Genomic DNA, 25,580 nt, shown 5'->3' with positions numbered 1-25,580 from the left:
AGCTGCCTGATGCAAACCCACACAAAACCATCCAAGGGCTAATGTAAGAGAAGTATCACCATTCTTGCCTTCACTTAAAACAACCACTTCTGGACCTGGTATGATGGCTCAATGGCTAAATCCTCACCTTGCAAGTGCTGAAATCCCATACAGGTGCTCTTTCACGTCCCTGTTGCTCCACTTCCCACCCAACTCCCTGCTTGTGGCCTGGGGAGGCAGTAGAGGATGGCCCAAGTGCTTGGGACCCTGTGCCTGCATGGGAAATCAAGAAGGAGCTCTTGGCTCCTGGCTTTGGATCAGCTAAGTTCCAGCCATTGTAGCCACTTGGGGACTGAACCAGGAGATAGAAGATCTTTCTCTCTGTAAATCTGATCTGCCTTTCCAATAAAAATAAATAAATCTCAAAACAAACAAACAAACAAACAAATAAAAACAATTGGTCCAGTATGGTAGCCTAGTGGCTAAATCCTCATCTTGCATGCACAGGGATGCCATATATGTACTGACTTGTGTCCCAGTTTCTCCACTTCCCATCCAGCTCCCTGCTTATAGCCTGGGAAAACAGTAGAGGATGTCCCAAAGCCTTGAGACCCTGCACCCACATGTAGTAGACCCAGAAAAGTTTCTAGCTCCTGGCTTTAGATCAGCTCAGCTCTGGCTGTTGTGGCCACTTGGGGAGTGAAGCAGAGGATGGAAGCTCTTTCCCTCTATCTCCTCTCTGTATAATCTGCCTTTCCAATAAAAAAAGTCCTTAAAATAAAATTACTATTAGGAATGTTACTGAGTCAGGGAGTCACGGGACAGGGGGAAAAATCTAGAATTTCTTTTTTTTTTTTTTAAGATTTATTTTTATTATTTTTTTTATTGGAAAGGTGGAAATACAGAGAGGAGAAACAGAGAGGAAGATCTTCCGTCCGATGATTCACTCCCCAAGAGTGCAACGGCCGATACTATGCCGATCCAAAGCCAGGAGCCTCTTCCAGGTCTCCCACGCGGGTGCCGGGTCCCAAAGCTTTGGGCCGTCCTCGATTGCTTTCCCGGGCCACAGGCAGGGAGCTGGAAGGGAAGCGGGGCTGCCGGGATTAGAACCGGTGCCCATATGGGATCCCGGGTGTGCAAGGCGAGGACCTTAACCACTTGCACCACCATGCCAGGCCAAAATCTAGAATTTCTATAATAACAGAGTTTCTAGAGACCTCTCCCTGAGTTCGGGGAGAGTAGGGCCACACACCTCATGAGATTACTCAGAACAGTGCCTCTTTGCTACGGTGGCCGTGGATCTTCCACATCTCCTCTGGAGAGAGTCTCATGTCCCGAAGCCCAGGATTGTGGCAGGGGCAACAGGGTGAGGCACTAGGGGAGAGTAGGGATGGGTAGAGAGAGGCTGCTCACCAGTATTCCTCCCCCTATCTCTGCAGAGCCTCCCATGGTGCAGATAACAAAGCACAGGACTCATGACAGAGCAACACTGAGGTGCTGGGCCCTGGGTTTCTATCCAAGGGATATCTCATTGAGATGGTGGCTGGATGGAAAGGAGCTAACTTTGGAGACCGAGCATGTGGAAACTCGCCCCAGTGGGGACGGCACCTACCAGACATGGGTGGCTATTCAAGTGCCTGCCGGAAATGAGGCCCAGTACAGCTGCCATGTGCAACATTCTGGCCTCAACCATACACTCACCATGGCCTGGGGTAAGTAGCTGGCTTAGGTGGGAGAAGGCAAGGAGGGATTGGAGAGGGTACCCAGACACAGCGCCATGGTCTAAGGGAGACCCCTATTCTCTGCTCTCTTTAGGACCACCACCTTGGCTCACCACCACTGTAATCCCCACAGTCTCCTTGGCTGTCCTCATACTGGTAGCCATGGCTCTAATATGCTACAAAACATGTCCTCAAGGTAGCTGGGGAAGAAACAAGTTGTGGGAGGCGTTCTTGTCTGGTCTATCCCGGTAGTGAGTCATGCTCTGCTCTAACCCACAGCCAGAACTATTCCTACTTTGGGGGCACAGCTACTGTTAAGACTTGGCCCCTGTCCCATCTATGGAAAAGCTCTCAGCCCATACGCTTTGAATCACAGTGAAACCACTGGCCTCACCTTGGAAAGGGTGAGGATCTGGAGCCACCTCATCTGTCTATTACTTACATTCTTTTGTGTTCTTTCTCCCCACAGTTTGTAAGAAGCCTTATGTGCAAGCCCCAGGTGAGTGTGGCATAGGTGGGTTGAAAATTCCCAGGTGCCCCCAAGAATGGCTGAGACACTTTAGAACCAAAGATGGCAGTGGGATGGTAGGCTGGGGGCTTTTCTTGTATCCAGGCCTTGGCTTATCTCCTTTCCCCCTTTTTCTGTCCCTTTGTCCTTCCCTAGCAGAGGCCAGCATGGGCAGAGACAGAAATGATGCCATTTCTCCTTTTGTTCTCTCACAGGCCAAGATCCATGAATGTCAATGCCACCCAGCAAGAGCACGAGCTGCTTAATTTCTCCACTGACAAGTTCACTTGATTAGGTCAAGGGGTTGTTTTGTGGTTTGCCTTGGTGGCCTGGAAACACCTATGTTGGCTGGGTAACAGGTGTGATCCGATCACAGAAGGCCCACCTTGGGTCCAGCATGATAGCCTAAAGGCTAAATCCCCACCTGGCACATGCTGGAATTGCATGTGGGCGCCAGTTTGTATCCTGGCGGCTCCACTTCCCATCCAGCTCCCTAGTTGTGGCCTGGGAAAGCAGTTGAGGACGGCCCAAAGCCTTGGGAACTGCACCCACGTGGGAGACCTGGAGTAAGCTCCTGGCTTTGGATTGGCACAACTTCGGCCACTGTGGCCACTTGGAGAGTGAACCAGCAGACGGAAGATCCATCCACAAACAACATTCCTCCTGCCCCCGAGCCTTGCTGAAGGCAGTAACAGTTCTGTACACTGAGATGAGTTTGCTGGCTTTCCAGTTCTAACCATTTCCTGTATGGAGGATGGGGTGAGGAACTGTTCTTCCTGTGACCTATTTCACTCTTGACAACTTGCAGAATGATTTCACATAGCCGTACAGCAATTTGAGCTTCAAAGACATCCTGGCAGCTTGGCCATCCTCTCGGCACCACTTACCCAACGTGAGAGCCGCAGCGGCTAAGAAAGAACAAGGACATGGGCAGATATTTTCCCACGAGTGTGAAAATATGAGTGTGGGGGTTGTGAATGTCCTGGCTTAAGTGAGAAGCAGCTCACAAGGACAGATGCCCTGAGACTATTTGTCACCCTGCAGGCAGCCGGAGGATGGACTACACACTTGCAATTTTCTTCCAGTCTTTTTGAATAGATTGGATTTTTATATTTAAGTCTTGTTAGTTTTTACAGTAACTTTTTTTTTTTTTTAAAGATTTATTTTTTATTATTTTTTCATTGCAAAGGCGGATATACAGAGAGGAGAGACAGAGAGAAAGATCTTCCATCCGATGATTCACTCCCCAAGTGAGCGCAACGGGCCGATACTATGCCAATCCGAAGCCAGGAGCCTCCCCCGGGGCCCCCACGCGGGTGCAGATTCCCAAAGCTTTGGGCTGTCCTCAACTGCCTTCCCAGGCCACAGGCAGGGAGCTGGAAGGGAAGCGGGGCTGCCGGGATTAGAACCGGCGCCCATATGGGATCCCGGGCGTGCAAGGCGAGGACCTTTAACCACTTGCGCCACCGCGCCGGGCCCTACAGTAACTTTTTTTAAGTCTGTTTTTTTCTGTGTCCTGTGGAAGTGCTTGTTAGGTGTTTGACCTGAGGAAGACCTAGCTCACTTGGCCTGTCTCCTCTACGAACCAAACATCTCCTAGGACCACATGTTTCTGATTAGTCAGCAGTTATAGTCCATGCCTCGTGTGCAGAAAGCCAGGACTGGCATAGCAAAGCCAGAGCACCAGGCAATGCTATGTTCAAACTGTTACATTTCAGTGGGCAGTGGACGTAAGACTAGGACACCCTCTGCCTTTGTTTCTATCCATCCAATAGAAAGCCTACTGAATCCAACATGGAAAGGAACCTCCCTGTTAGGAACTTCAAGGGAAAGTTTCAGCTTGTGCTGGGGGCCTAGGAACTGGGCTGACAGGTGTGGTTTTATCCAAGGATGTGTCTTAAATGCCCATCTCAGCAGCACATGACTACCACATTCTCTGCCTGTTGTCCTCTCCACATACCAAAAAAGGTCCCAGGTATGTTATTCTCATAGAACACCAATGTACAAGAATTAATCTTTTGCAATGGAGGAACCTACAGCCTGCAGAGGCTGATAGCTCCCTCAGAAGCCCACAGCTGCTTCATGGTCTGGCTGTAAGATGGGCACTGGGTCACCGCACCAAAGCTTCAATGACAACCCTGCCATGCTATCAACGGGCAGGTAAGTATAGGTCCGCAGTACCCTACCTTCGGTTCTGAAATCCAAAAGCAGGGACGGAGCCTAAGTTTGACATCAAAACCTGACTTGACTTAACCTGAACTGAAGTCAGGTTATTCATACTCATTATTTACCTCCTTTATGTGCCTCTGTAGAATTTGCCACAGAAATATTGACATATTTAATTACAGGCTACATAGGGGCCTGGCAGCGTGGCCTAGCAGCTAAAGTCCTCGCCTTGAATGTGCCGGGAACTCATGTGGGCGCCGGTTCTAATCCCGGCAGCCCCGCTTCCCATCCAGCTCCCTGCCTGTGGCCTGGGAAAGCAGTCGAGGACGGCCCAAAGCTTTGGGACCCTGCACCTGTGTGGGAGATGCGGAAAGAAGTTCCTGGCTCCTGGCTTTGGATTGGTGCAGCACCGGCCATTGGGGCCACTTGGGGAGTGAATCATCGGACGGAAGATCTTCCTCTGTCTCTCCTCTTCTCTCTATACGTCTGCCTTTTCAATAAAACAAATAAATATTTAAAAATAAATGAATAAAATGAAATCCTAATTTCTTTGCAGCAAAGGTCCTACTCCCCTGGATGTTAATGTTTCGCCTTCCCTCTCAAAGGCATCCCTCCCAAACCTCTGGACCATGTGATCTCTCTTCCTGAAGCATCCTTACTTGTTACTCTCCAGCCTGTACAAGAGCCCTGAGAGGATTCAACCAGGAATCAAGCCGAGGATCAGTAGGTCACTGGGACACCTGAGGGTCACAGATGGCTTCCCTGAGGAACAACCTGCACCGGGATCCCGAGGAACAGTAGATTTAACTATGGAAAGGGAAGTGAGAAGGCAAAAAGAACGATGCACGTCAAGGTCCTGTGTGGGAGAGAATCGAGGAATTGTAGAAGCGGAGGATTTAGTGTGGGACAGCAGTCACACTGATTCCACAGAGTGAAAAATTTTGACTTTAATGTACATGGAAGAGCAACCTGCCCAGAGCTTCGCGTGGCATTCAACAGGTCCTCTGGTCCTGGCCACACACCTTCTTCCTTTCAGTCCTTCACAGACAGTCCACAACAGCCTTCGCTTTCGCGTTTACGGAGAAACTTGACAACCCCTCCTAATACCCCCCAGCAACACCTGCCACCAGCTCTGAATGCTAGCAGGACAGGATGGAATCTCTGCTCCTAGAGAAGATGTTATTTAGAGGCCTCTGGCAGGCAAGCCTAAGGAGTTCTTTCCAACTACGCAGTCTTTCCAGAAAAGGAACGAATGGTGACACGGCCTCTCCAAGCTCTCCTTGAGATTCTTAGCTTGTACAGAATGTGGTACCAGAGGCAAATGGGGGAGCGGGGGGAGAAGGGGCAGCTCAGGGGTTTGGAAGGGAAGTGGACAGTCAGCAGGAACAAGGGACACAGAAAGGGTGTCCCAAGGGGTGTTGACCACCTGTGATTTTTGCCTACAAAGGTCATGTAAACCAGGGACAGAAGAACTGTATGTTGAAAGCAGATTGGAAATGCTCCCAGTTTACAGGCCTTCAGTTAGGAAATTCCTGCTGCACAGAGTCTCCGACCCTACACTGAGATGCAGGTGTAGCCACTGACCTTCCCATCTGTGCCAAGTGCCCAGGAAAACTCTAGCATGATCCCAGCCTTTGGCAGCAAACTGGTTATGAGGGTGGGGTCGGCAGGGATGTTCTGTGACCACCACTGGAGACACAAAACGCAACAGGTTACAGAACAGTAGAGTTTGGTACTGGGAAAGCAAAATGACAGGCAGGGGGTGGAGGAAGTTTGCCAAGATGATGCAAAAGCTCAGGCCTCAGGAGGGAAGCATGCAGTGGGCCCAAAGGAGACACAGAGGAAGGCATGGGAGTCCTCAAGGGACCAAGATAGCAAGTGGGCTCCAGATGGAGATGCTGGCTTCTTCCATACACCTGAGCAAGCCACTGCCGTAGCAATGTCAAATTTTTATATACATATATTTCTTTTTTTAATTGGAAAGTTAGATATGCAGAAAAGAGACAGAGAAAGATTTTCCATCCACTGGTCTGTTCCCTGAGTGGCCACAATGATTGGAGCTGAGCCAACCCGAAGCCAGGAGCCAGGAACTTCTTCTGGATCTCCCAACCAGGTACAGGGTCCCAAGGCTTTGGGCCGTCCTCCACCGCTTTCCCAGGCCACAAGCAGGGAGCTGGATGGGAGGTGGGGCAGCCAGGACACAAACCACAAACCGGCACCCACATGAGATCCTAGTGGATGCAAGGTAAGGATTTAGCCACTAGGGTATCATGTGGGTTCTGCAATGCAAATTCTTTTCCCAAGCCTGTGAGAGCCCATGTCTACCGTCCCCCTACAGCGTAGCTAAGTACCTGTGAACTGACTCGCCCCTCCCACTGAACATTTTTTTCCCATATTAATGTCCATCCAGCTGGAATATTATTTCCACATATACCTCCAGGGCTCTTTCCCACATCTTGGTGTCTTTGCCTCAGTTTTCTCTCGCCAGCTCCCCATCCTCTTCCGTAGAATGTCAAATGAAAAAACAGATAAATAAGAATAACAAACAAAAGGCAAAGTGCTTGTGGGTTGTGCTCATGGCTACTTGGTTAAAATGTAAACCAGAGCCTCGTATTCCAACACATGCTCTCTACACTTCGCAGCCATTGCTCTGCCAGCTGGGTTACGGCAGCTGCACTCACTCCTTCCTCCTGCAATGTCAGTTTATTCCCAGTCTCATTTCACAAGTGAGAAAGCAAGGCTAATACTTACAACAAACAAATATTATTACAGATATATTGCAAATAAGTGAATAGATAATTCTGTTTCACACAAATGTTAGGGACTATTAACATCTGTGTCTCCATCCCCACACCTGGAAAAAATGGTTGACAGCTCCCCCTCTGCCCACATCCAACCCTGGGCAGTGACACAGCACTCTAAATCTCTGCCTGCAGCTTTCTCATTCCATAGGGGCGCAGGTTCAAGTCCCAGCTGTTCCACTTCTGAACCAGTTCTCTGCTTATCTGGAAAAACAGGGGAAGCTAGCCCAAGGACTCCTGCTCCCAACACCGAACAGGCCCAGCTCCAGCTATTGCTGCCATCTGGGAAGGGAACCAGCAGGATGGAAGACCTGTCTCCTCTTCCCTGCTAACTGAACCTTTTCAATAAAAAACTTTAAAAAAAATTAAAAGATACATATAGTGATGGAGGCACTGCCAGAACTGTTTGCAGTCAGGAATACATAAGAATGAGTTATAATACTTATTTATCTGTGGCTGGACAGAAAGCCAGCAAGTTATTTCTGTCCCACCCCTCCCTGTCAGGGCATCTCTCCTTGAAGATAAGCACATCCAGATAAGCAAAGAGCTGGTTCAGAAGTGGAGCAGCTGGGACTTGAACCTTCGCCCATATGGAATGAGAAAGCTTTCAACCAGTCCTCACAAACGTCAATGTGGATGCCCTCCTGCAGGTCTCAGCTACCTCAGCGCTCTGGTCCTTTACTGCATCAGCGCGGCAAATTGCCCTCCTGCACTAATCCCACACTTGACTTAACCAACCCCCAGGTTCTTCCCGCCACCGGCTGCCTCCAGCACCCTCGGAGCGCCCACACACCTCCCGGTGGAAACTGCGTGTGCACATCGCTTCGTCCTGGGACTCCACGTGTGCACAGTATTAGGCTTTCATTTGTTATTATTATTACTTTACTATCGTATTCAAATTGCTTACCCCAAGGAGTAGTTCCTACTTATCCTAGGCACTTGATACGGAACTTACAGCCCGCGGAATACAAGCACATAAATTTCTGTTCGAAAAACCAAACTAGCAAACCAACCATTAAAAAAAAAAAAAAAAAAAAAGCCCACGACAGGAAAGCTCCTTCCGCGTTTCCGTCCAACGCACCAGGAAAGGGCGGGACGTGCTCTACGCCGCCAATAGGCGGAGACAGCCGTACGCGTTTCCTACGGATGCCGTACGCCTTTTTATTTCGCATCTGTCACATCACGCTGTAATCATCTGATGAGCCTTTTTAAACATCTTGCAGTTTTTGTTTCAGAAATCCGGTGGTTTGCCAACTTTTGCTATGTGGCAGAGGGGACTATAACTGTAGAGTTCGTCTCGCCCCTCGCCCTACGCGGCTCCGCCATCTTGAACAGCCGGGGCCCCTCCCTCTTGAGCAGAGGTGAATCATGGGCGTCGCCATTTTGCTCGGGCGGGAGGGTATTTCCGCTTCCGGCGGGGACCTGCTCTCTCTTTTCCTCGGCAGGGCCGCCGCGCGAGTGGCTGTGCTGCTCGGCTCTCTGAGCCATCCGGTGCCATCCTCCTCGCTGCGTTGACGCTTGAGCCCGTTGCTACCATGACTGAACAGATGACCCTTCGTGGCACCCTCAAGGGCCACAATGGCTGGGTTACCCAGATCGCCACCACTCCGCAGTTCCCGGACATGATACTGTCCGCTTCTCGAGGTTCGTACTGGCTAAGATGTGGGACGGGGCAGTAGAGGGACTGCAGAGTTCCGTGTGTCTTGGGGTTGGACGGAGGATGCGCGAGGATCTTAGGCCGGCGCGCTGGGGCGGCCCACGCTGTGGACGAGCGCTGCGAGGCGTGTCAGCGCGGGCTGCCATGTCAGTGTGGAAGTGGTTGCCTCGCAGTTGGAGCCCAGCGTGCCCAGTCGTCTGCAAGGCCGGGCGGGGCGGTGATGAGTCCAACATGCCATCTGAGTGCCCGTGCAGAAACCCAGAGGCTGTTTCTGAGCTGCCGCCCGGTCCTTAGCTCGCTTGGAAATGGGTGAACTCGGGGAAACTTGAACTTGCGGCCCCGATCTGCCCTGTATGCCTGTGGTTGATACCTCCTTTTCGTTCTCTGTACTGAAATTTGGCGCGCCGTGCCTCCGGTTCCTACGCTGTTTAAAAAAAAAGTTGCCTAACGGTAGGATCATGTCTAGGCCTTAAGTAGCAGACGTTCTTCCGTGGACATGAAGTGTAGAGTCGTAGAACGTGTAGGAAATTTCCATGGCATTAACGATTTTACATTTGGCTTTTTTTTAAAATAACCTTAAGGCTGGGGACCATTGGATACATTTCTGCTGCCTCTTGGCAGTGCGGCCCCGTAGTATTCCGGCTTCCACAGCTCACAGTTCCGTCTGTGCTCTCGATTTACCATGCCGCTTCTGTGTTTCTTTTAGACAAAACCATCATCATGTGGAAGCTGACTAGGGACGAGACCAACTACGGCATCCCGCAGCGGGCTCTTCGCGGTCATTCCCACTTCGTCAGTGATGTGGTCATCTCATCAGATGGCCAGTTTGCCCTCTCGGGTTCCTGGGATGGCACCCTTCGCCTCTGGGATCTCACAACGCAAGTAGCTGCTCACCCAGCTCTGGGGCCTTGGGGGGCGGCGAGGTGGATGAGTTGGGAAGTGAGGGCTCAGGGGAAACCTGGGAATTGTAAAGCAAAAGACACCTGCAGAAGATTGGTATGTGGGCCCACTCTGCTTTGAGATGGCTAACAGTTGGTGAGCCTAGGCCCAGTAGTGTGAGGGCAGGCTTTATTTGGAATTTCTGGTCTAGGTTGGCAGGGCTCATGGAGGATCCTGGTGATGACAGACGACATTGTCAACCAATCCCCATGTGGGAGTGAGGACATGTCCTGCAATTCTGATGGAATTCTCTGATATAAAGTGAGACAAGGCTTGTGGGCAGAGAGACGTGCAGAGTTGGGATGCAGTGCCCTGGGCTGAGGGTGAGGCCAGGAAAATGTCTAAAGAGTGACGACGCTCTCCTCCGCAGGGGCACCACCACGCGGCGCTTTGTGGGACACACCAAGGATGTTCTGAGTGTGGCCTTTTCCTCTGACAACCGTCAGATTGTCTCCGGATCCCGAGATAAAACCATCAAGTTATGGAATACTCTGGGTGTGTGCAAGTACACTGTCCAGGTAAAAGGAAGGCCGAGAGCCGTGTCCTTTGGCTTGTGCGGTGATTAATCTGAGGAGCTTCGATTGTTAATGGATCCAAATTGGGAGGTGTTTCAGCAACCCACTGAGGACAGGGAGGGGGTCGTGTACCTTCCTAAGAGACGTGCTTGCTCTGCTGTCCTCCAGGATGAGTCTCACTCCGAGTGGGTGTCGTGTGTCCGCTTCTCACCCAACAGCAGCAATCCCATCATTGTCTCCTGCGGCTGGGACAAGTTGGTCAAGGTGAGTTTCAAAGTGGTGTTGGTGGGCTTTTAGAGCTCTTTAACCTTTGTGTCAGCTAACAAAATGATGAACTACTATCCAAGAGTGTAGGGTGCCACACCTGTGCTTAGCTTCACTGTTGCTGCTGCTGGCTGATCGGGACTAATCTTTACTGTAAACTGCCCTGTTCACGCAGGTGTGGAATCTGGCCAACTGCAAGCTGAAGACCAACCATATCGGCCATACCGGCTATCTGAATACTGTGACTGTTTCCCCAGATGGGTCCCTGTGTGCTTCTGGAGGCAAGGTATTTGGGGCCCACGAACTTTAACTCAATTGAAAGGATCACATCTTTGACAATTAGGCAATTTATTCTCAACATCGCCTACTGAAAAGTACACGGATGGGTCACAAAATGCCAAATTTCTTGAAAAAAAGGATAGATCTTGGATTGTAAATCTTCAGAAAGTGTGCGGGGCTGCTGCACGATGTCTTCCATGAAAGACTTACCAATATTGTTAGAGTCATTTAAGTTTGAAGGAGGCCGGGGTACTGGAGGAGAGATCAGGTTTGATTATGCTGGGCTAGTGAGGGTTGCGGCATAGCGCTTGGAAGCCGCTGCTTTGGAGTGGCCACATCTCATTGCCATGCCTGATTCGAGTCCTGGCTGCTACAGCATGCCCTGGAAAGCAGCAGGTGTAAGTAGTCCTGCCACCATGTGGGAGCTTATCTAACTACAGTTGTTGCAGACATTTGGAGAGAGAGCCAGAAGATGGGAGATCTGCCTTTCCTCTTCTCATTCGGCCTTGTAATGATGGAAATCTAAACAAGGTGACTCAGGAGATCCCGAGGTGGGTGTCATTGTGATGACCGGCCTTCTGTTTAGGACGGTCAAGCCATGCTGTGGGATCTCAATGAGGGCAAGCACCTTTACACCCTGGACGGAGGAGACATCATCAACGCTCTGTGCTTCAGCCCCAACCGCTACTGGCTGTGTGCTGCCACGGGCCCCAGCATCAAGATCTGGGTAAGTGTGGTCTATAAACAAGATGCGAGTCCTGCTAGTGTGACTTAAATGCCATCTGGACTCAGTGCTGGGGATGCTGTGTCTAAACTGTCAAGCTGTTCGTAGAGGAGACTGAAGGGTTAGATGCGCGAGATTGGGGTTTTAATGGTGGAGTATCTGTAAAAGGCCATGCAACCTCCTGCCCAGAGAAGGCGACTGCTAGGCAATGCCTTGTCCCCTCAGGCAAAATCTGAGGTGGTAAAGGGGTCTTTTCAGAAGGTCTCTGATCTGTAAGAAAAGGGAAAAGCATTACTGGTATAAAAGTGCTCTTACCCTGGTTTGACCTTTTCTCAGGACTTGGAGGGCAAGATCATTGTAGATGAACTCAAGCAAGAAGTTATTAGTACCAGCAGCAAAGCAGAGCCACCACAGTGTACCTCTTTGGCCTGGTCTGCCGATGGCCAGGTGAGTACATCTGACGTGCACGTTATTCTGGTGGTACTGTCCACCAGGTCAAACTGGTGTATGTGCCAACAGAACATTGAGAATGTGGGGGACCAGGGTTACATCATGCATGCTCTTTTGTTGGGTTGATCATTGGGATGTGGATTTACTAAAAAATTTTATTTAGTGTGTTAATTTGGGCTGTTTGAATGATTTAGTCCTTAGTAACAGCTGCTACCACATACTGTTAAGAAATTCTACCTTTGCTGCTGTGGGGTTAAAGTTCACAGCTAACCCTGACTTACTGTCCTTTCTTCCTTGCAGACTCTATTTGCTGGCTACACAGACAACCTGGTGCGAGTGTGGCAGGTGACGATCGGCACCCGCTAAACATTTTTGGCATAACTTGAGAAATAAACTGGCTTTCTGAATTACGTGTACAAAGTGTTTTTCTGAGAAGCATACGTAAAAAGGGACTGATCATTTTGCAGTTGCATTCATTTATGAACCGCAGACTCCTCAAGTCTCTTACCTGGGAGCATCCAGGGATCTGGCTTCTACCCGGGAAGCAGTAAAGAATGAAAGTGCTGGATTCCCACTGGTTCATGTCCCAGCTGCTCCACTTCCCATCTAGCTCCTTGCTTGTGGCTTGGGAAAGCAGTTTGGGATCCTGCACCCATGTGGAGAAAACCCAAGAGACTCCTGGCTTCAGCCCAGCTCCAGCCATTGTGGTCATTTGGGGAAATGAGCAAGCTGATGGAATATCTTCCTCTGCTATTCCAACAAAAAATTGTAGCGGAAGCTGCCTCTACAACTCTTGGTGTCCATTTGGGGAGTGCTGACCAATTTCTTTGAACCGCACTCATGCACAAAGCTGGCACTTCAGGCTTATGCCTGGTTGCCATTGCTTTTATTTTATTGCCAAGTCATATACAGCGAGGAAGATCTTCCATCTGATGATTCACTCCCCAGTGGACAACAGCTGGAGCTGCGCCCATCAGGAGCCAGCAACTTCCTCCAGATGTCCCACAGGGGAGGTTTGGGCAATTTTTGTTTGTTTTCCCAGGCCTCGGGGTCCTGCCATGAGCCTGGGAAAGTTAGAGAAAATGGCCCAAAGTGCTTGGACTGTAAGGCAAAGACTGAAGCTCCTGGCTTTGGCCCTGCTGGGTATTATCTGCAAGGGGAATCAGATGGATGAAAGAACTATCCTTTGTCATTATTTCAAGTGATTCTGGTAGAAGCAAAAAGTAATTTGAACTTAACTTGACCTTTAGGCTTTTTCAATTACATCCAGCTAGTGGCGATGCACAATATTCAGAATGCAGTATAGATCTAAGTTTCTGCTCACTTGGGAAGAAATACATTCCACAAAAAGAAGCAAACATTTTATTTCTGCAACACAAACAACTTTCCCTTTCACCCCCAAGAACATGAATTGACCTCAGGCTTCGAAGCAGAGGACAAAAGTTGGTAAGTGACAGAAGGCAAGGTGTTACTATAAAAATAGATTATACCAAGGCTCTTCTCCCAGGGACCCAAACCCACTGCTCCATCCCTGCCTGCATGTCAGGGCTTGTCGAATGGAGGGAGTAGAAGCTAGCAAGTTGCAAACATGGACTAGAAGGCTTATAGGAGAAGGGTAAGAAAACGACTTGCATATTGGGAAAACATGGGGGAGAAAATAACTTAACTGGGTTATAGAATGGTAGCTTGAATCTTACTGACCATTCCAGATCTGTCACAGAAGCTAAGTTCTGGTTGGTCTATGGAGGTAGAAATTTGGGGAAGGAAAGAATCCTACTTCCCCAATAGAGTGGGCACTTCTATACCCAGCTCTACCCTTTTGCCCAGCCTGCCTCCCCAACATAGCTTAAATTTGCACCAGAAAATTGAGTTCATTCGGGATGCTGCAAGACAAACACTGCAGCCTCAGGATTGTTCAAGGTTGAAAAAGAAGGAAGTTAGGAATAAATTTCTCATCTCCTCCTGAAAACTGGCTCCCAGAGCTGGACTGGGCTAAATGGGGAAGACCAAACAAGCTGATCTCTTTATGAGGAACCCATGCAGACCAGTTGGACGAACAGTAGGTGAGGAGGCAGAACTGGAGGCCAGGTTTCTGTAAGGCTCCTAGAAGGACAAGCAGGGGACCAGAAGCAATGCAGTGACATAGTGGGAGGAGCCTTTGAGTCTCCAAACCTACGGGCCACCCTCTTATTACCACCCGCGCCCCCAGTGCTGACCAGAGGGGCCCCTGCGGGTGGCACGCTGATCAAGGGCAGAGTTTGATTCGAGTGCCCTTGGAGAGCACCCGGAAAAAAGGGAAGACGCGCTCGCCTAGGAAGGCAGCCGAGAAAGTGTGCACGTGAGCTAGAGTCTCAGCATTGTAGAATCCCAATCGCCCAGCCTCATAGTCCAGGTAGACACCAAAGCGCCGTGGTTTCTCACTTGGGCTCAGCAGTGTCTGCTCTGTTGAGCTTTGTGCCTGGTAACGTTTACCGTTGGTGCCCACACACCACACTTCCCGCTGGAGCAGGGGCTGCTGGGCCAGGTGCAGACGGCGGCGACGATGATGATGACGTGAGGAGCTGGCATCCCCAGTGCCCACAGAGGAGCCCCCAGAGCCCAGCTTTTCCCTATGGTGGGTTGATTCACGGGCAGCACCCACTGCCCAACCCCTCCGCCCACCCACCTCTACCTCCCAGTAGTGACGGCCAGAGCGAAAGCCCTGTGCCCCCAATACACAGCAGTCAGTCGAGAAACGTTTAGGATGGTCGACAACCTCCTGCCTCCTTTCTGCCAGCCGGACACCACGGCGGTCAGGGGACAGCATCAGGGCTGGATGAGCTGTGTCGGGGTCCAGCGTCAGGTCCACTTGAGAGGAGAGAGGACAAATAAATCCAGGATAGAACACGTGTTCCCAACAGCAGCCAACTCCCTAAGTTCAACCTTTACTGCTGCTCTCCTGTCCCTACCTTCAATTCTGTTCTTTTCAGTTCCCGAAGCCATGCCAGGGGCCAAGCTTCAGTTCCTTTGGGCTCCCCCAACCCCCTTTCCCTACCTCCTGTTCCCAGGACAGCTGACAGATGTTCTCTCAGGCCTGGCCCAGCCTAGCCCACAACATCTGGGATAGAACAAAAGCTATTCTTAAAATCTCAGGGCCTGCTTGGATCCTTTTCCATGTCAGTCCCCCATACCTCACCTGGCACTCAGTATTCCTCATAACCCAGTCCCAGTCTCGGAAATGCAAGGCATACCTCTGGCAGCCTGACAGAACATTCGGCTCATTTTCCTCACAATGGCATCTGTCAGGAAGTCATGGCTGTGGGGCTGACACAGATCAGGAGACCAGATCTCTGGTGGCTGCAGCTGCACCTCTTCACACCTGGGGAGAGGGGACCGGGCACAGGGGTGGGACCATGATATTCCCAGCGGGAAGGGCAGAAGTTAAGGGATGGCAGAAAGCCGGGTCATCGGGAAGGAGAGAGAGGCACTCAAAAGTAGCAAAAAGATGCCACTGGGTCACAAAGGGTACTGCGTGGGAACACACCTACTGAAAGTCTCCTTGATGTCCTGGGAATGAAAAACAAAAGGAGAGAGAGACAAAGAAGAGTGTCAGCTGCATAGGAACTGCTCCTGTCTCCCAATACCCACCTAGACAAAGGACACAACACCCCTAAAGCCCTTGATACACATGCTTTCACTCAGCTACCACCTGCTAATATACCCCATCCTGCCATGAGCCCATTAACGAACAGAACTTTCAGTTCATCCTGGTCACCTTTTTCAAGATGTCACTGTTGAGAATTCATTCCTGAGCTCTCATTCAATTCCTAACAGCTTTTTTTCCTTTTTAATGGGAATAACAATCACAGTTACCACTCAAACATTAGCAGTGCCTCTAGCCTCAGAAGACTGTTTTGGTCTTCAGATTGAACTGTGATCGGATACTGCCAGTAAAGAGAGGCAGCTCTGCACAGTGTTGGTAAGCTCTCTCTGATGGGGCCAACAGGGTGCAGGGCTAACCAGGAGGAAGAGACGTGCTCACCTGAAGCAGCCGGAGGCCACCCTGCTGACTCCGCTCCTGGGCCTCGGCCAGCAGGCGGCTCAGCTGAGTGGCCTGTTCCGAGAGGCGGCTGGCTGCGGCAACGGTGCGCCCCAGCTGGGCTTCATGCATCTCTCGGAGGCGCCGCTCTAGGCCTGCTTGTTCCTCAGCCAGAAACCGTGTTAGCCGCCCAAACTCTGAGGCCACAGCCGCCAGCTCTAACTTCATCTGGCTCTGGAAATAGTGCAAAGGGAATAGTGGCTATTACTTCAACACAGATAAATGTCCAATTATGGATTCGGCATTTAGCACAGCAAATAAGTCAGCATCTGGAGTAACCGTATACCAGAGCACCTGGTTTGGGTCCTGGGTAGTCCACTTTATTTATTTATTTTTTAAGATTTATTTATTTTTATTGGGAAGTCAGATATACAGAGAAGAGGAGAGACAGAAAGGAAGTTCTTCCATCTGATGATTCTCTCCCCAAGTGACTGCAATGGCTGTAGCTGAACCAATCTGAAGCTAGGAGCCCAGAGCTTCTTCCAGGTCTCTCATGCAGGTGCAGAGTTCCAAGGCTTTGGGCCGTCCTGACTGCTTTCCCAGGCCACAAGCAGGGAGCTGGATGGGAAGTGGGCTGCCGGGAATAGTACGGCATCCACGTGGGATCCGGGCGTGTTCAACATGAGGACTAGGTCATCACGCTGGGCCCAGTACTCCACTTTAGATCTTGCTTCCTACTAACGTGTACCCTGGGAGGGTGGCTTAAATACTTGGGTGCATGGCATTTACAAGGGAGAATCAGACTTGAGTTCTGGTCTCCCCACCTCAGCCGGCTACTGCAGGTACATGGGGAGTGAGCAAGCAGAGGGAAGACCTGTCTCTCATAATAATAAAGATGTGGCAGTATACTGACGGCACTAGGACTCCTTACGAAGGACTGTACTATTGCAGCATACTGTCGGGGGTGGGAGTGTGGGAGGAGGGAAGCCCCCCCAAAAAAGAAAAGAATAAAGATGTGGCAGTAAAGACGCCCTTGTCTTCCTTCCCTTGTCATGTCCCACCTGCATTCTCCTGGTCCCAAACAACCTCTGCCTGGAATATTTTTGTCTACAGTTTCTACCTAATTTGACTCACTCTTCAGGTCTAAGCTTACGTATTTTAAAAATGCCTGTCACCCTTCAGGACTACTTCCACAAATACTACAATTTCATGAGGGCATATATAATATTTGTAATGGAATATTTGTTCCCACTACACTCTACACTCCGATAGGCAGGGTCTGGGTTTGTCTTTGGGTTAGACACCAGCAGAGTTCCGACCACATGGTAGGCACTGGGCAAGAATATTCTAAAATTAATAGGGGAATTCAGGAATTACAACTGAATCAAGCCTCCATTGGGCTCCATCTTGAATCACTAAGACCCACCTTGGGTACCAAAACCCACTTACATTAGTAGTTACACATAACTTACAAATATCTGTGCACTTTAAATCATCTGTAGATTATTAATACTCAATACAACGCAAACTCAATGTAAATAGTTATACCGTACTGTGAGGGAATAATGCCAGCGAAAACAGCCTCTACACATTCAATGCAGATACATTTTCCCCTGAATTAATTTTAGCTCTGCAGCTGGCTTAAATCTAAGGCTGGAGAACCCACAGATACAGAGGGCTAACCACACTTAACATTCTCTAGCAGAAAAGAACCCAAACCAGTGCCCCCTATTTGACCACAACAGGCCATTGGCAAGAGTAGGCATATTTTTCAGATAATCAACATCAGCTAGACATTTTCTGGACAAAAAAATGATTCCTTAGAGAAGAACGAATAACGAAAAGGGCTAACAGAAACTGAATCAGGAGACGTTGGGCCTCCGCAATGCTAACATTGGCTAATTCTTCTCTCTTAAACACACCGGCTCCTTGCTACCCCAGCAGCAACTTTCTCAGGACCATGTCTCCTTCTTATTTTGCTGTGTGGGGTCTGACTGCTCCTTTCTGCCCTGGGTGTTTTCCAACACGGAAGGCATGGCAATGTGGAAATCAGGTTCAATTAAATGTTGAGGAGAAAGCCTTCCCCTGTAGCCCTAGGTAAGACACACATCTCTCCAAACCAGGCCTGATTTCACTGTATGGAACACAGGAACGGACGTGTCTCCTAAGTGGCAACGGGCTCTGGAAAGATGTCTGCATCCCTCCGTTTCAGAGGATCCGGTCACAGCCTTACAGTGAACAGCCCATCTTCCTCGCCTGGCCGTGAAACCACTCAGTGTGTCAAGGATATTCACCCACCTTTAGCTCCGTCATCCGTCTCTCTTCCTTCGCCTTCATCTTCTGCACCACCTCCAGGTGCTTCCTCAGCGGCTCCAGGTGTCCTTGCAATTTGGCCTGCAGGAACACAAGAGCAAGTTAGAGGGAGCTGCGAGAAGCACCTTCAGAGCTCACCTTACCAACCCTTCTTCCATGGGTGCCTCTCAAATTCTGACACTCCTCACATCCAGTGGCAAATGAGCACAGAACTCCCTCATTCCTCTCACATCTCTGAGGTGACAGCAGAGGCCTCTAATTCCTCTTGTACTCACGAAAAGAAGTCTTGAGTGAATTCTCTAAAACAGGAATCCTTAGGACTATACTTCCCTTCCTACGCTCACAGCTGGGGTATGTGCTATAATTTCATGATGTTCCACATACTGAAGATTTATTTATTTTTATTGGAAAGTCAGATATACAGAGAGAGGGAGATACAAAAATATCTTCCATCTGCTGCTTCACTCCCCAGATGGACACAAAGGCCAGAGGTGAGCTGAGCAAAAGCCAGGAGCCAGGAACCTTCTCCGGGTCCCCCACATGGGTGCAGGGTCCCAAGGCTTTGGGCCACTCTCCTTTGCTTTCCCAGGCCACAAGCAGGGAGCTGGAAGGGAAGCGGGGCTGCCGGGATTAGAACCGGACCCCTGTGCTTGAAAGTGGATTAGCCATTTGAGCCTTTGCACCAGGCCCCAAATCTTCCACAATACTAATTTCCATTCTTGCCCCACATAAAACTATCTTTAAAAAAAATTAAGTTATTACTTAGAAGAGCAGCAGACTGAAGCATCCACTGGTTACGTCTCAAATGCAGATTACAATGAGGGCTGGGTCAGACGGAAAGCAGGGAGGCTGGGATTTCCACGGGAGTCTCCCACGTGGTGGCAAAGCGCCCGGACCAGGTACCACTACCCGCTGCCTCCTAGGATGGAGTCACAGAAAGCCCAAGCTGAAGCAGAGTAGCCTGGACTCCAAAACTGGCAATTTTATAGGACACTGGTGTCCTATGAGGCACAACACAAAATACCAGTCTGTCTTTTCTTGAACATATTTCCAGGATATTTTCCCTGCCTATGTATCTCCGTTTAAAACCTAGCTTCGGGCCTAGCACAGTAGCTCAGCGGATAAAGTTCTCTCCTTGCATGCGCCGGGATCCCATATGGGTACTGGCTCTAATCCCAGTAGCTCCACTTCCCATCCAGCTCCCTGCTCGTGGCCTGGGAAAGCAGCTGAGGAAGGCCCAAAGCCTTGGGACCCTATATCCGTGTGGGAGACCTGGAAGAACCTCCTGGCTCCTGGCTTCGGATTGGCACAGCTTTGGTCGTTGCAGCTGCTTGGGGAGAGAAACATCATCAGACGGAAGATCTTCCTCTGTCTTTGTATATCTGCCTTTCCAATAAAAGTAAATAAATCTTAAAAAAAAAAAAAAAACCAAAGCTACAGATCCACAATATAAAATGCAGTTGCTGCACAATACAGTGATTGCAGAAAAAAAATTACTGCACTAAAATTCACATTATGAGCATATTATAAACCATATAAAAGTTTGTCTTTTCATATTACCTTCTACTCTCTCTAATCAGTAAACATTCCATTAATTCAGAAACTGCTGACAGAAAAAAAAAAAAGCACAAATCCAAATAGAGCACTATTTAACAGACATTTTCAAAGGTATCTAGCAGGGCCTGGTGCAATGGTTCAGTGGTTAAATTCTTGTTTTGCACACACTGGGATCCCATATGGGCGCCAGTTCGTGTTCCAGCTTTCCACTTCCCATGCAGCTCCCTCTTGTGGCTTGGGAAACAGTGGAGGATGGTCCAAGGCCTTGGGACCCTGCACCCGCAGGGGAGACCCAGAGGAGGCTCCTGACTCCTACTTTCAGATTGGCACAGCTCCAGCCAGTGCAGCCATGTGAGGAGTAAACAAGCTAATGGAAGATCTTTCTCACTGTCTCTCCTCTCCTTCCAATAAGAATATTTTTAAATAAAAAAACTATATATATATATATATACATACCACTATTAACTGTTGACATCTGGCAAAAGTAAACTACTGTCTATAAAACAGCCTGTAAGTCATAAAGGAAATAAAGTTATTTCTACGTAATGAAGCTTACATATTTATATCTGTTGATCAGTTACTGTTGGATTAGATGCATAGCTCTGGCCTCCCCAACACTTCAGCAGAGCCTGCTAACCTGATGAAAGGGATTGTGATTGCTTTTAACTCTTCACCTACTGAACAGCCTAGTGAAAGATTTTCAGGCATCAAGTATTCAACAGACACGATTAATTCAAATTTACATCCAGTTTCAAAACTTACAGCCATCCTTCGGGAACACAGGTGGATCCCCATGGATAGCACATCCTAGTGCCCCAGTTTACAATGCCAATGCACATTGCGTGACACACTTAATTAGAACTCAGCAGGCTATCCAAGAGGCAGGGGCCAGCATTGTGGTCCTGTGGGCTAGGCTGCCACCTAGGATGCCAGCATCCTCTACCAGGCCTAGGCCTTGTAGTCATTTGGGGAACGAGCCAGTAAATGGATGATATTTCTCTCTGCCTCTTCTTTCTGCAACTTTGCCTTGAAAATAATTAAAAACAAAACACCAAAACACACTGCGTGTGACACCTGTATCCCTTCTCACAGTGCCGGGGCTGGCGCTGAGCTTCCTGATAATGTGTTCCCCGAATGGCTCTAGCGCTCGAGTCCCTGCGCCCAGGTGGGAGAACTGGACTCTTGCCTTTGACTTGGTCACACCTGTCGCAGGCATTTGGGAAACGAAACACTAGATGGAAGCTCTCTCTGCCTACTGCATAAAACAGGTAAATGAAAATCCAAAGACAAAAGGAGCACACGGTTAGAACAATGCAGGGCCCAGCAGGCAGGCAGTGCCAGCACCAGCACAGTGATGGCAACGCTCCTCTGGGCTTCCTGAAGATCCTTTCTTCTTTACTAAGACCCTGGGGTCCACAGACTTGAGAAACCGTTCCTAGGAATTCTATCAACTAGATTCGACTTGCGAAGGCATCATGTGGGGTCTGTCTAAACTGCACCACTCAGTCTAAAATCGGGCTAACTGTGCTTTAAGGAAGTACTACAGAGTCAGGTTTGAAAACACAAAGTCATATTAGCAAAAAAATCCTTTACAGACTATCCAGAGGCTACTGTCTTCTCCTTATGGTCTCCCTGCTTCAAACTTATCCAGGACTTCCGCTAAATATTCCTACTTATTTGCCTATCTCAAGATTTCCTTCATCAATGTCCAAATAAGTAAAAATCAGAAGACATTAACCAAACCAGAATAAGACTTACAAAAAAAAAATAAATAAAAATTACCAACAGACTTTCAAATGATAATGATGTTGTTCAGAAAACATGCCAGGGCCAGGCACAGCAAATGAATTGCTTACTTAAGTTCCATGGCTCTGTATTAAACCTGGCAGACTGCTCACTTATCTATAAAATGGCAAAGGAAAACCTACCAGCTAACGGGATCTTTTGGGGTGTTTTCATGTTGTTGTTGTTTTTTGCTTTTTTAATTGGAAAGTCAGATTACAGAGGAGAGGAGAGGTAGAGAGGAAGATCTTCCGTCCACTGATTCACTCCCCAAGCGGCCACAGCAGCTGGAGTGGAACGGGGAAAAAGTCAGGAGTCAGGGGCCTCTTCTGGGTCTCCCACACAGGTAGGTGTAGGGTTCCAAGTCCCTGGGCTCCACTGCTTTCCCAGGCCACAAGCAGGGAGCTGGATGGGAAGCAGGGCTGCCGGGATTAGAACCGGTGCCCCTATGGGCTCCTGGCACCCTCAAGGCGAGGATTTTAGCTGCTTGGCCACCTACTGCGCTGGATCCAGGGTCTTTTATACTTAAGAACAGTTCCTGAAAAGGTACCTAGTACAGTGCGTGGCAGACAGAAGACGTACCTAGCAAACATTAACTACGAATGCTAGAGAAATCATAGTTAGTTCAAAGATACCCAGAGACCAGATCAAGCATTAACAATGAGTACATACGATACTGTCTGAAAAGCCCGTCTTTCCTGATCAAAATATTAGAATGACACAGATCCAACCAAAGTCTTCAGAGAACCAAGCCATTTCCTGAGGTGGGAGAGACTACCTCAAGAGGCAGAAGGGCCTGACTACAACATGCGTCTGTTTAAGTACCTTTGCTGTGCCCGGAGCAGTAGCCTAGTGGCTAAAGTCCTCGCCTTACACGCACCGCACCGGGATCCCATATGGGCGCCGGTTCTAATGCCAGCAACTCCACTTCCCTTCCAGCTCCCTGCTTGTGGCCTGGGAAAGCAGTCGAGGACAGTCCAACACCTTGGAAGACCCTGCTCCTGTGAGAGAGACCCAGGGGAGGCTCTGGGCTCCTGGTTTCAGATTGGTCGGCTCCGGCTGTTGTGGCCACTTGGGGAGTGGATCATCAGACGGATGATCTTCCTCTCTGTCTCTCCTCTCTGTATATCTGCCTTTCCAAGAAAAACAAATAAATATTAAAAAAAAGAGAGAGAGAGAACCACCTTTGTTGTCACGAGCAGACTACCAAAATGACTTGAACCCTCAGAACGTGCTCCACATTGGGGACCCTGGAATATGTCGGGTGGCTGTTCACCATCCCCAGGCACAGAGGCAGTTGGGAGGCTGCATACGACTTTTCCCCTTATCTTTCCCCTTACCCGATACAGGAAGAAGAAAAACAAAAGTTGAAACAATGGTCTCATCCAATCCCCCTTAATCCTTGATCCTTTCCACCCTAATGAATTATGTAAATATTATTAAAAATACAACTTAGGGTCTGGTGCAGTAGCCTGGCAGCTAAAATCCTTGATGTGAATGCGCTGGGATCCCACATGGGCACCGGTTCTAACCCCGGCAACCCACTTCGCATCCAGCTCCCTGCCTGTGGCCTGGGAAAGCAATCGAAGATGGCCCAAAGCCTTGGGACCCTGCACCCGTGTGGGAGACCCAGAAGAGACTCTGGGCTCCTGGCTTTTGCTCAGCTTGGCTCCATGAGTTGTGTTCACTTGGTGAGTGGATCACCAGACAGAAGATCTTCCTCTCTCTCTCCTCCTCTCTGTACATCTCACTTTCCAACAAAAATAAATCTTTAATGAATTAAAAAACTTAAAACATACTTTGTTGTCAGACTCCCAATTTTACATTCTTTTTTTTTTAATTTATTTATTTGCATTTCAAACTCAGATATATGGAGAGGAGGAGAGACAGAGAGGAAGATCCTCCGTCTGATGATTCACTCCCCGAGTGACTGTAACGGCTGGAGCTGCACTGATCCGAAGCCAGGAGCCAGGAGCCTCTTCAGGTCTCCCACGCGGGTGCAGGGTCCCAAGGTTTTGGGCCGTCCTCAACTGCTTTCCCAGGCCTCAAGGAGGGAGCTGGAAGGGAAGTGGAGCTGCCGGGCATACAAACAGGGACCTAATGGGATCACGATGTCAAGGCGAGGACTTTAGCCACTAGGCCACGGCGCTGGGCCCGCACTGTTTTACTTTTCTGACAGAGGTACAGGACTGCAGAGGAAACCGGACGCGGCTCTTCCAGGTCCTCTCCCGGCGACGAGGCCCAGCGCTCTGGCCTCACGGCCTTTCCCTTACTCCCTGCTGTCAAACGCGTGCGCTCGGTCCCCGTCGGGGACCCTTCCCACTGCAAGGCACCTTTCCAGCCGCCAAGGCCTGGGGAGGCGGCGAGCCGGGCAGCCCGCCCTCTCACCTTGTACTCCTGCACCACCTCCTCCAGCGGCAGCACGCTGTGCTGCTTGTGGCTCCGCGACTCCCGGCACACCACACAGATGGCCTCTTCGTCTACCTCGCAGAAGAGCTTCAGGGCCTCTTGGTGTTTGGGACAGATGCCCTGCTCGCTCACACGGCTCCCTCGCACCGGGGTCGGGTGCATCTGCCGGATCACCTGCACCATGTTGGCCAGCTGCAGGTTGGGGCGGAAGCTGCGCCGGGGGAAGCTCTTCCGGCACTGGGGGCACGTGAAGCACCTCCGCGGGGCTGCAGGCGGCGGCGGCGGCGGCGGGGCCACGCTGTCTAGCTCTTCCTCCTCCTCCTCCTCCAGCACCTCCTCCTCCTCCTCCTCGCCCCTGAGGTCCTCCCCCATGTCCCCTAAGTAGTAGTCTAGGTCCTCCTCCTCCTCCTCCTCTTCCCACACGTAATCCATGTTGTCCCAGTTGGGCCCATCCACGCCACTGGTCCAGAACACATCCTCCTCCTCCTCCTCTTCCTCCACCTCCTCCTCCATGTCACCCTCGTAGTCTTCCTCCCCCATGGGGGTGTCCCACCCGGCGCCGGCTCCCACCGCCTCCACTTCCTCCTCTTCTCCGTCCTCCTCCTCCTCCTCCTCCCCGCGCCCTAACTCATCCCTGTCGTCCTCCTCCTCCTCCCCGCCCCACAACTGGGTTACACACACTCGGCAGAAGTTGTGCCCGCAGCCGATGGACACGGGGTCGGTGAAGTAATCGAGGCAGATGGCGCACACCGCCTCCTCCTGAAGGGTCTGCACGGGGTTGGGTGTCATGGCAACGGCAGCCATCTTAGTGTCCAGCCCGTGGAGCTGTGCGGTGGGGTGGGGTGGGGGGGACGCGGGGCGGCCGTGGGGGTGTCTTCCCTGCTGGACGCCCGGGCGGCCCGGCCCCACCTCCAGCCCTGCCTCTCCACACCTCGTCAGCACACGCGCAAGGCCCGCTTATCCGCCCCAGGAACCCCACACACTTCCCCGCCCCCCCTCCTGGACGACAACCGGTGTCTCGGCGGGGGCACGGGTGGGCTGACACGGCCGAGCGCCACCGCCACGTCCCTCAGGTAGCCCTGAGTGCAAATTCGCCTCAACGCTCCCCTGGCCTGCTCCTAAAGCGCCCGCCCCGCCTCCTGCCCGGCCCCGCCCCCGCACTTCCGCCTCCGCGCAGCACTTCCGGGACCTGCGCACCAGCGCCGCGGCTCGCGCCTTCCCCTCCGCGGCGGTGCGACGCTCCTCTCTTTCCCCTCCGCGCGACAGGAAACGGCGAGGGGACGCTCTAGCCGACACACGGAAACGTGGCGGCAGGGCTAGGACGGTGGAGGCCCACGTCTCTGTGGTACGGAAGAGCAGGGAAAGCCGATCGAACGAACCCATCCGCCCCCATCCCCCGCCACTAGCGAGAAACTGCGGGGTGCGGTTGCAGCGTGGGGCGGCCGTCTGCTCTCGGTGCTATGACCGCCTCGGCCAGGCGCCATCCTACCGACCAGAC

At 50.6% G+C, this 25,580-nt stretch overlaps 3 protein-coding genes and 2 non-coding genes across 8 annotated transcripts in view; 4 read left to right on the top strand and 1 right to left on the bottom strand.

Annotated features, from left to right (window-relative positions):
* LOC121160372 (H-2 class I histocompatibility antigen, K-K alpha chain-like) overlaps nucleotides 1–2,664 on the top strand; it is a 10,345-nt gene extending 7,681 nt beyond the window's left edge. Inside the window, exons 5-8 of one of the 3 annotated variants that reach the window (XM_040986161.1) lie at nucleotides 1,419–1,691; nucleotides 1,795–1,896; nucleotides 2,170–2,199; nucleotides 2,424–2,664. In XM_040986161.1, the coding sequence (XP_040842095.1) occupies nucleotides 1,419–1,691; nucleotides 1,795–1,896; nucleotides 2,170–2,199; nucleotides 2,424–2,437 (419 nt within the window). In that variant the 3' untranslated portion in view covers nucleotides 2,438–2,664. Of the gene's footprint in view, nucleotides 1–1,418; nucleotides 1,692–1,794; nucleotides 1,965–2,169 lie in introns of those variants that run through there. The other 2 variants (XM_040986158.1, XM_040986159.1) reach the window with 2 other exon arrangements.
* TRIM41 (tripartite motif containing 41) lies at nucleotides 2,017–25,580 on the bottom strand. 2 transcript variants are annotated; one of them, XR_005884537.1, is made up of 7 exons: nucleotides 24,062–25,580; nucleotides 18,320–18,415; nucleotides 16,025–16,255; nucleotides 15,527–15,549; nucleotides 15,234–15,361; nucleotides 13,896–14,850; nucleotides 2,017–2,028 (listed from the first exon to the last, which is right to left on the bottom strand). XR_005884537.1 is itself a non-coding variant. In XM_040986157.1 (6 exons), the coding sequence occupies exons 1-6, from the start codon at nucleotides 24,884–24,886 to the stop codon at nucleotides 14,249–14,251; spliced, it is 1,905 nt and encodes a 634-aa protein (XP_040842091.1). In that variant the 5' UTR covers nucleotides 24,887–25,580; the 3' UTR covers nucleotides 13,352–14,248. The 2 variants fall into 2 exon arrangements, 1 of the variants encoding a protein (XP_040842091.1); XM_040986157.1 differs by lacking the exon at nucleotides 2,017–2,028 and having other exon boundaries at nucleotides 13,352–14,850.
* Nucleotides 8,572–12,410, top strand: RACK1 (receptor for activated C kinase 1). Its single transcript, XM_040986162.1, has 8 exons — nucleotides 8,572–8,819; nucleotides 9,539–9,710; nucleotides 10,142–10,289; nucleotides 10,455–10,550; nucleotides 10,726–10,836; nucleotides 11,416–11,556; nucleotides 11,890–12,000; nucleotides 12,304–12,410. Exons 1-8 carry the CDS (start codon nucleotides 8,711–8,713, stop codon nucleotides 12,367–12,369), a joined length of 954 nt encoding a protein of 317 aa, XP_040842096.1. The 5' UTR covers nucleotides 8,572–8,710; the 3' UTR covers nucleotides 12,370–12,410.
* LOC121160394 lies at nucleotides 9,044–9,111 on the top strand. Its single transcript, XR_005884545.1, has one exon. It is a non-coding gene; the product is annotated as a small nucleolar RNA SNORD95 (small nucleolar RNA).
* LOC121160393 lies at nucleotides 9,942–10,019 on the top strand. Its single transcript, XR_005884544.1, has one exon. It is a non-coding gene; the product is annotated as a small nucleolar RNA SNORD96 family (small nucleolar RNA).

Source organism: Ochotona curzoniae, unplaced genomic scaffold (assembly GCF_017591425.1).
Source record: "Ochotona curzoniae isolate NIBS_2020 unplaced genomic scaffold, NIBS_Ocur_1.0 contig_4501, whole genome shotgun sequence".
NCBI classification, from domain to species: Eukaryota; Metazoa; Chordata; class Mammalia; order Lagomorpha; family Ochotonidae; genus Ochotona; species Ochotona curzoniae.
The sequence above is the reverse complement of the archived record's forward strand: the minus strand, read 5'-3'. Positions and strand labels throughout refer to the sequence as shown.

Excerpts from the sequence above, each read along its gene's own strand:
- RACK1 (XM_040986162.1), top strand. The coding sequence starts at position 8,711 with ATGACTGAACAGATGACCCTTCGTGGCACCCTCAAGGGCCACAATGGC. Across the intron at positions 9,711-10,141 it reads CGCCTCTGGGATCTCACAAC|GGGCACCACCACGCGGCGCT; the intron begins GCAAGTAGCTGC and ends TCTCCTCCGCAG. Across the intron at positions 12,001-12,303 it reads CCTGGTCTGCCGATGGCCAG|ACTCTATTTGCTGGCTACAC; the intron begins GTGAGTACATCT and ends TCTTCCTTGCAG.
- TRIM41 (XM_040986157.1), bottom strand. The coding sequence starts at position 24,886 with ATGGCTGCCGTTGCCATGACACCCAACCCCGTGCAGACCCTTCAGGAG. Across the intron at positions 15,362-15,526 it reads ATCAAGGAGACTTTCAGTAG|GTGTGAAGAGGTGCAGCTGC; the intron begins GTGTGTTCCCAC and ends CCCTCTCCCCAG. Across the intron at positions 14,851-15,233 it reads GTTCTGTCAGGCTGCCAGAG|TGGACCTGACGCTGGACCCC; the intron begins GTATGCCTTGCA and ends TCTCCTCTCAAG.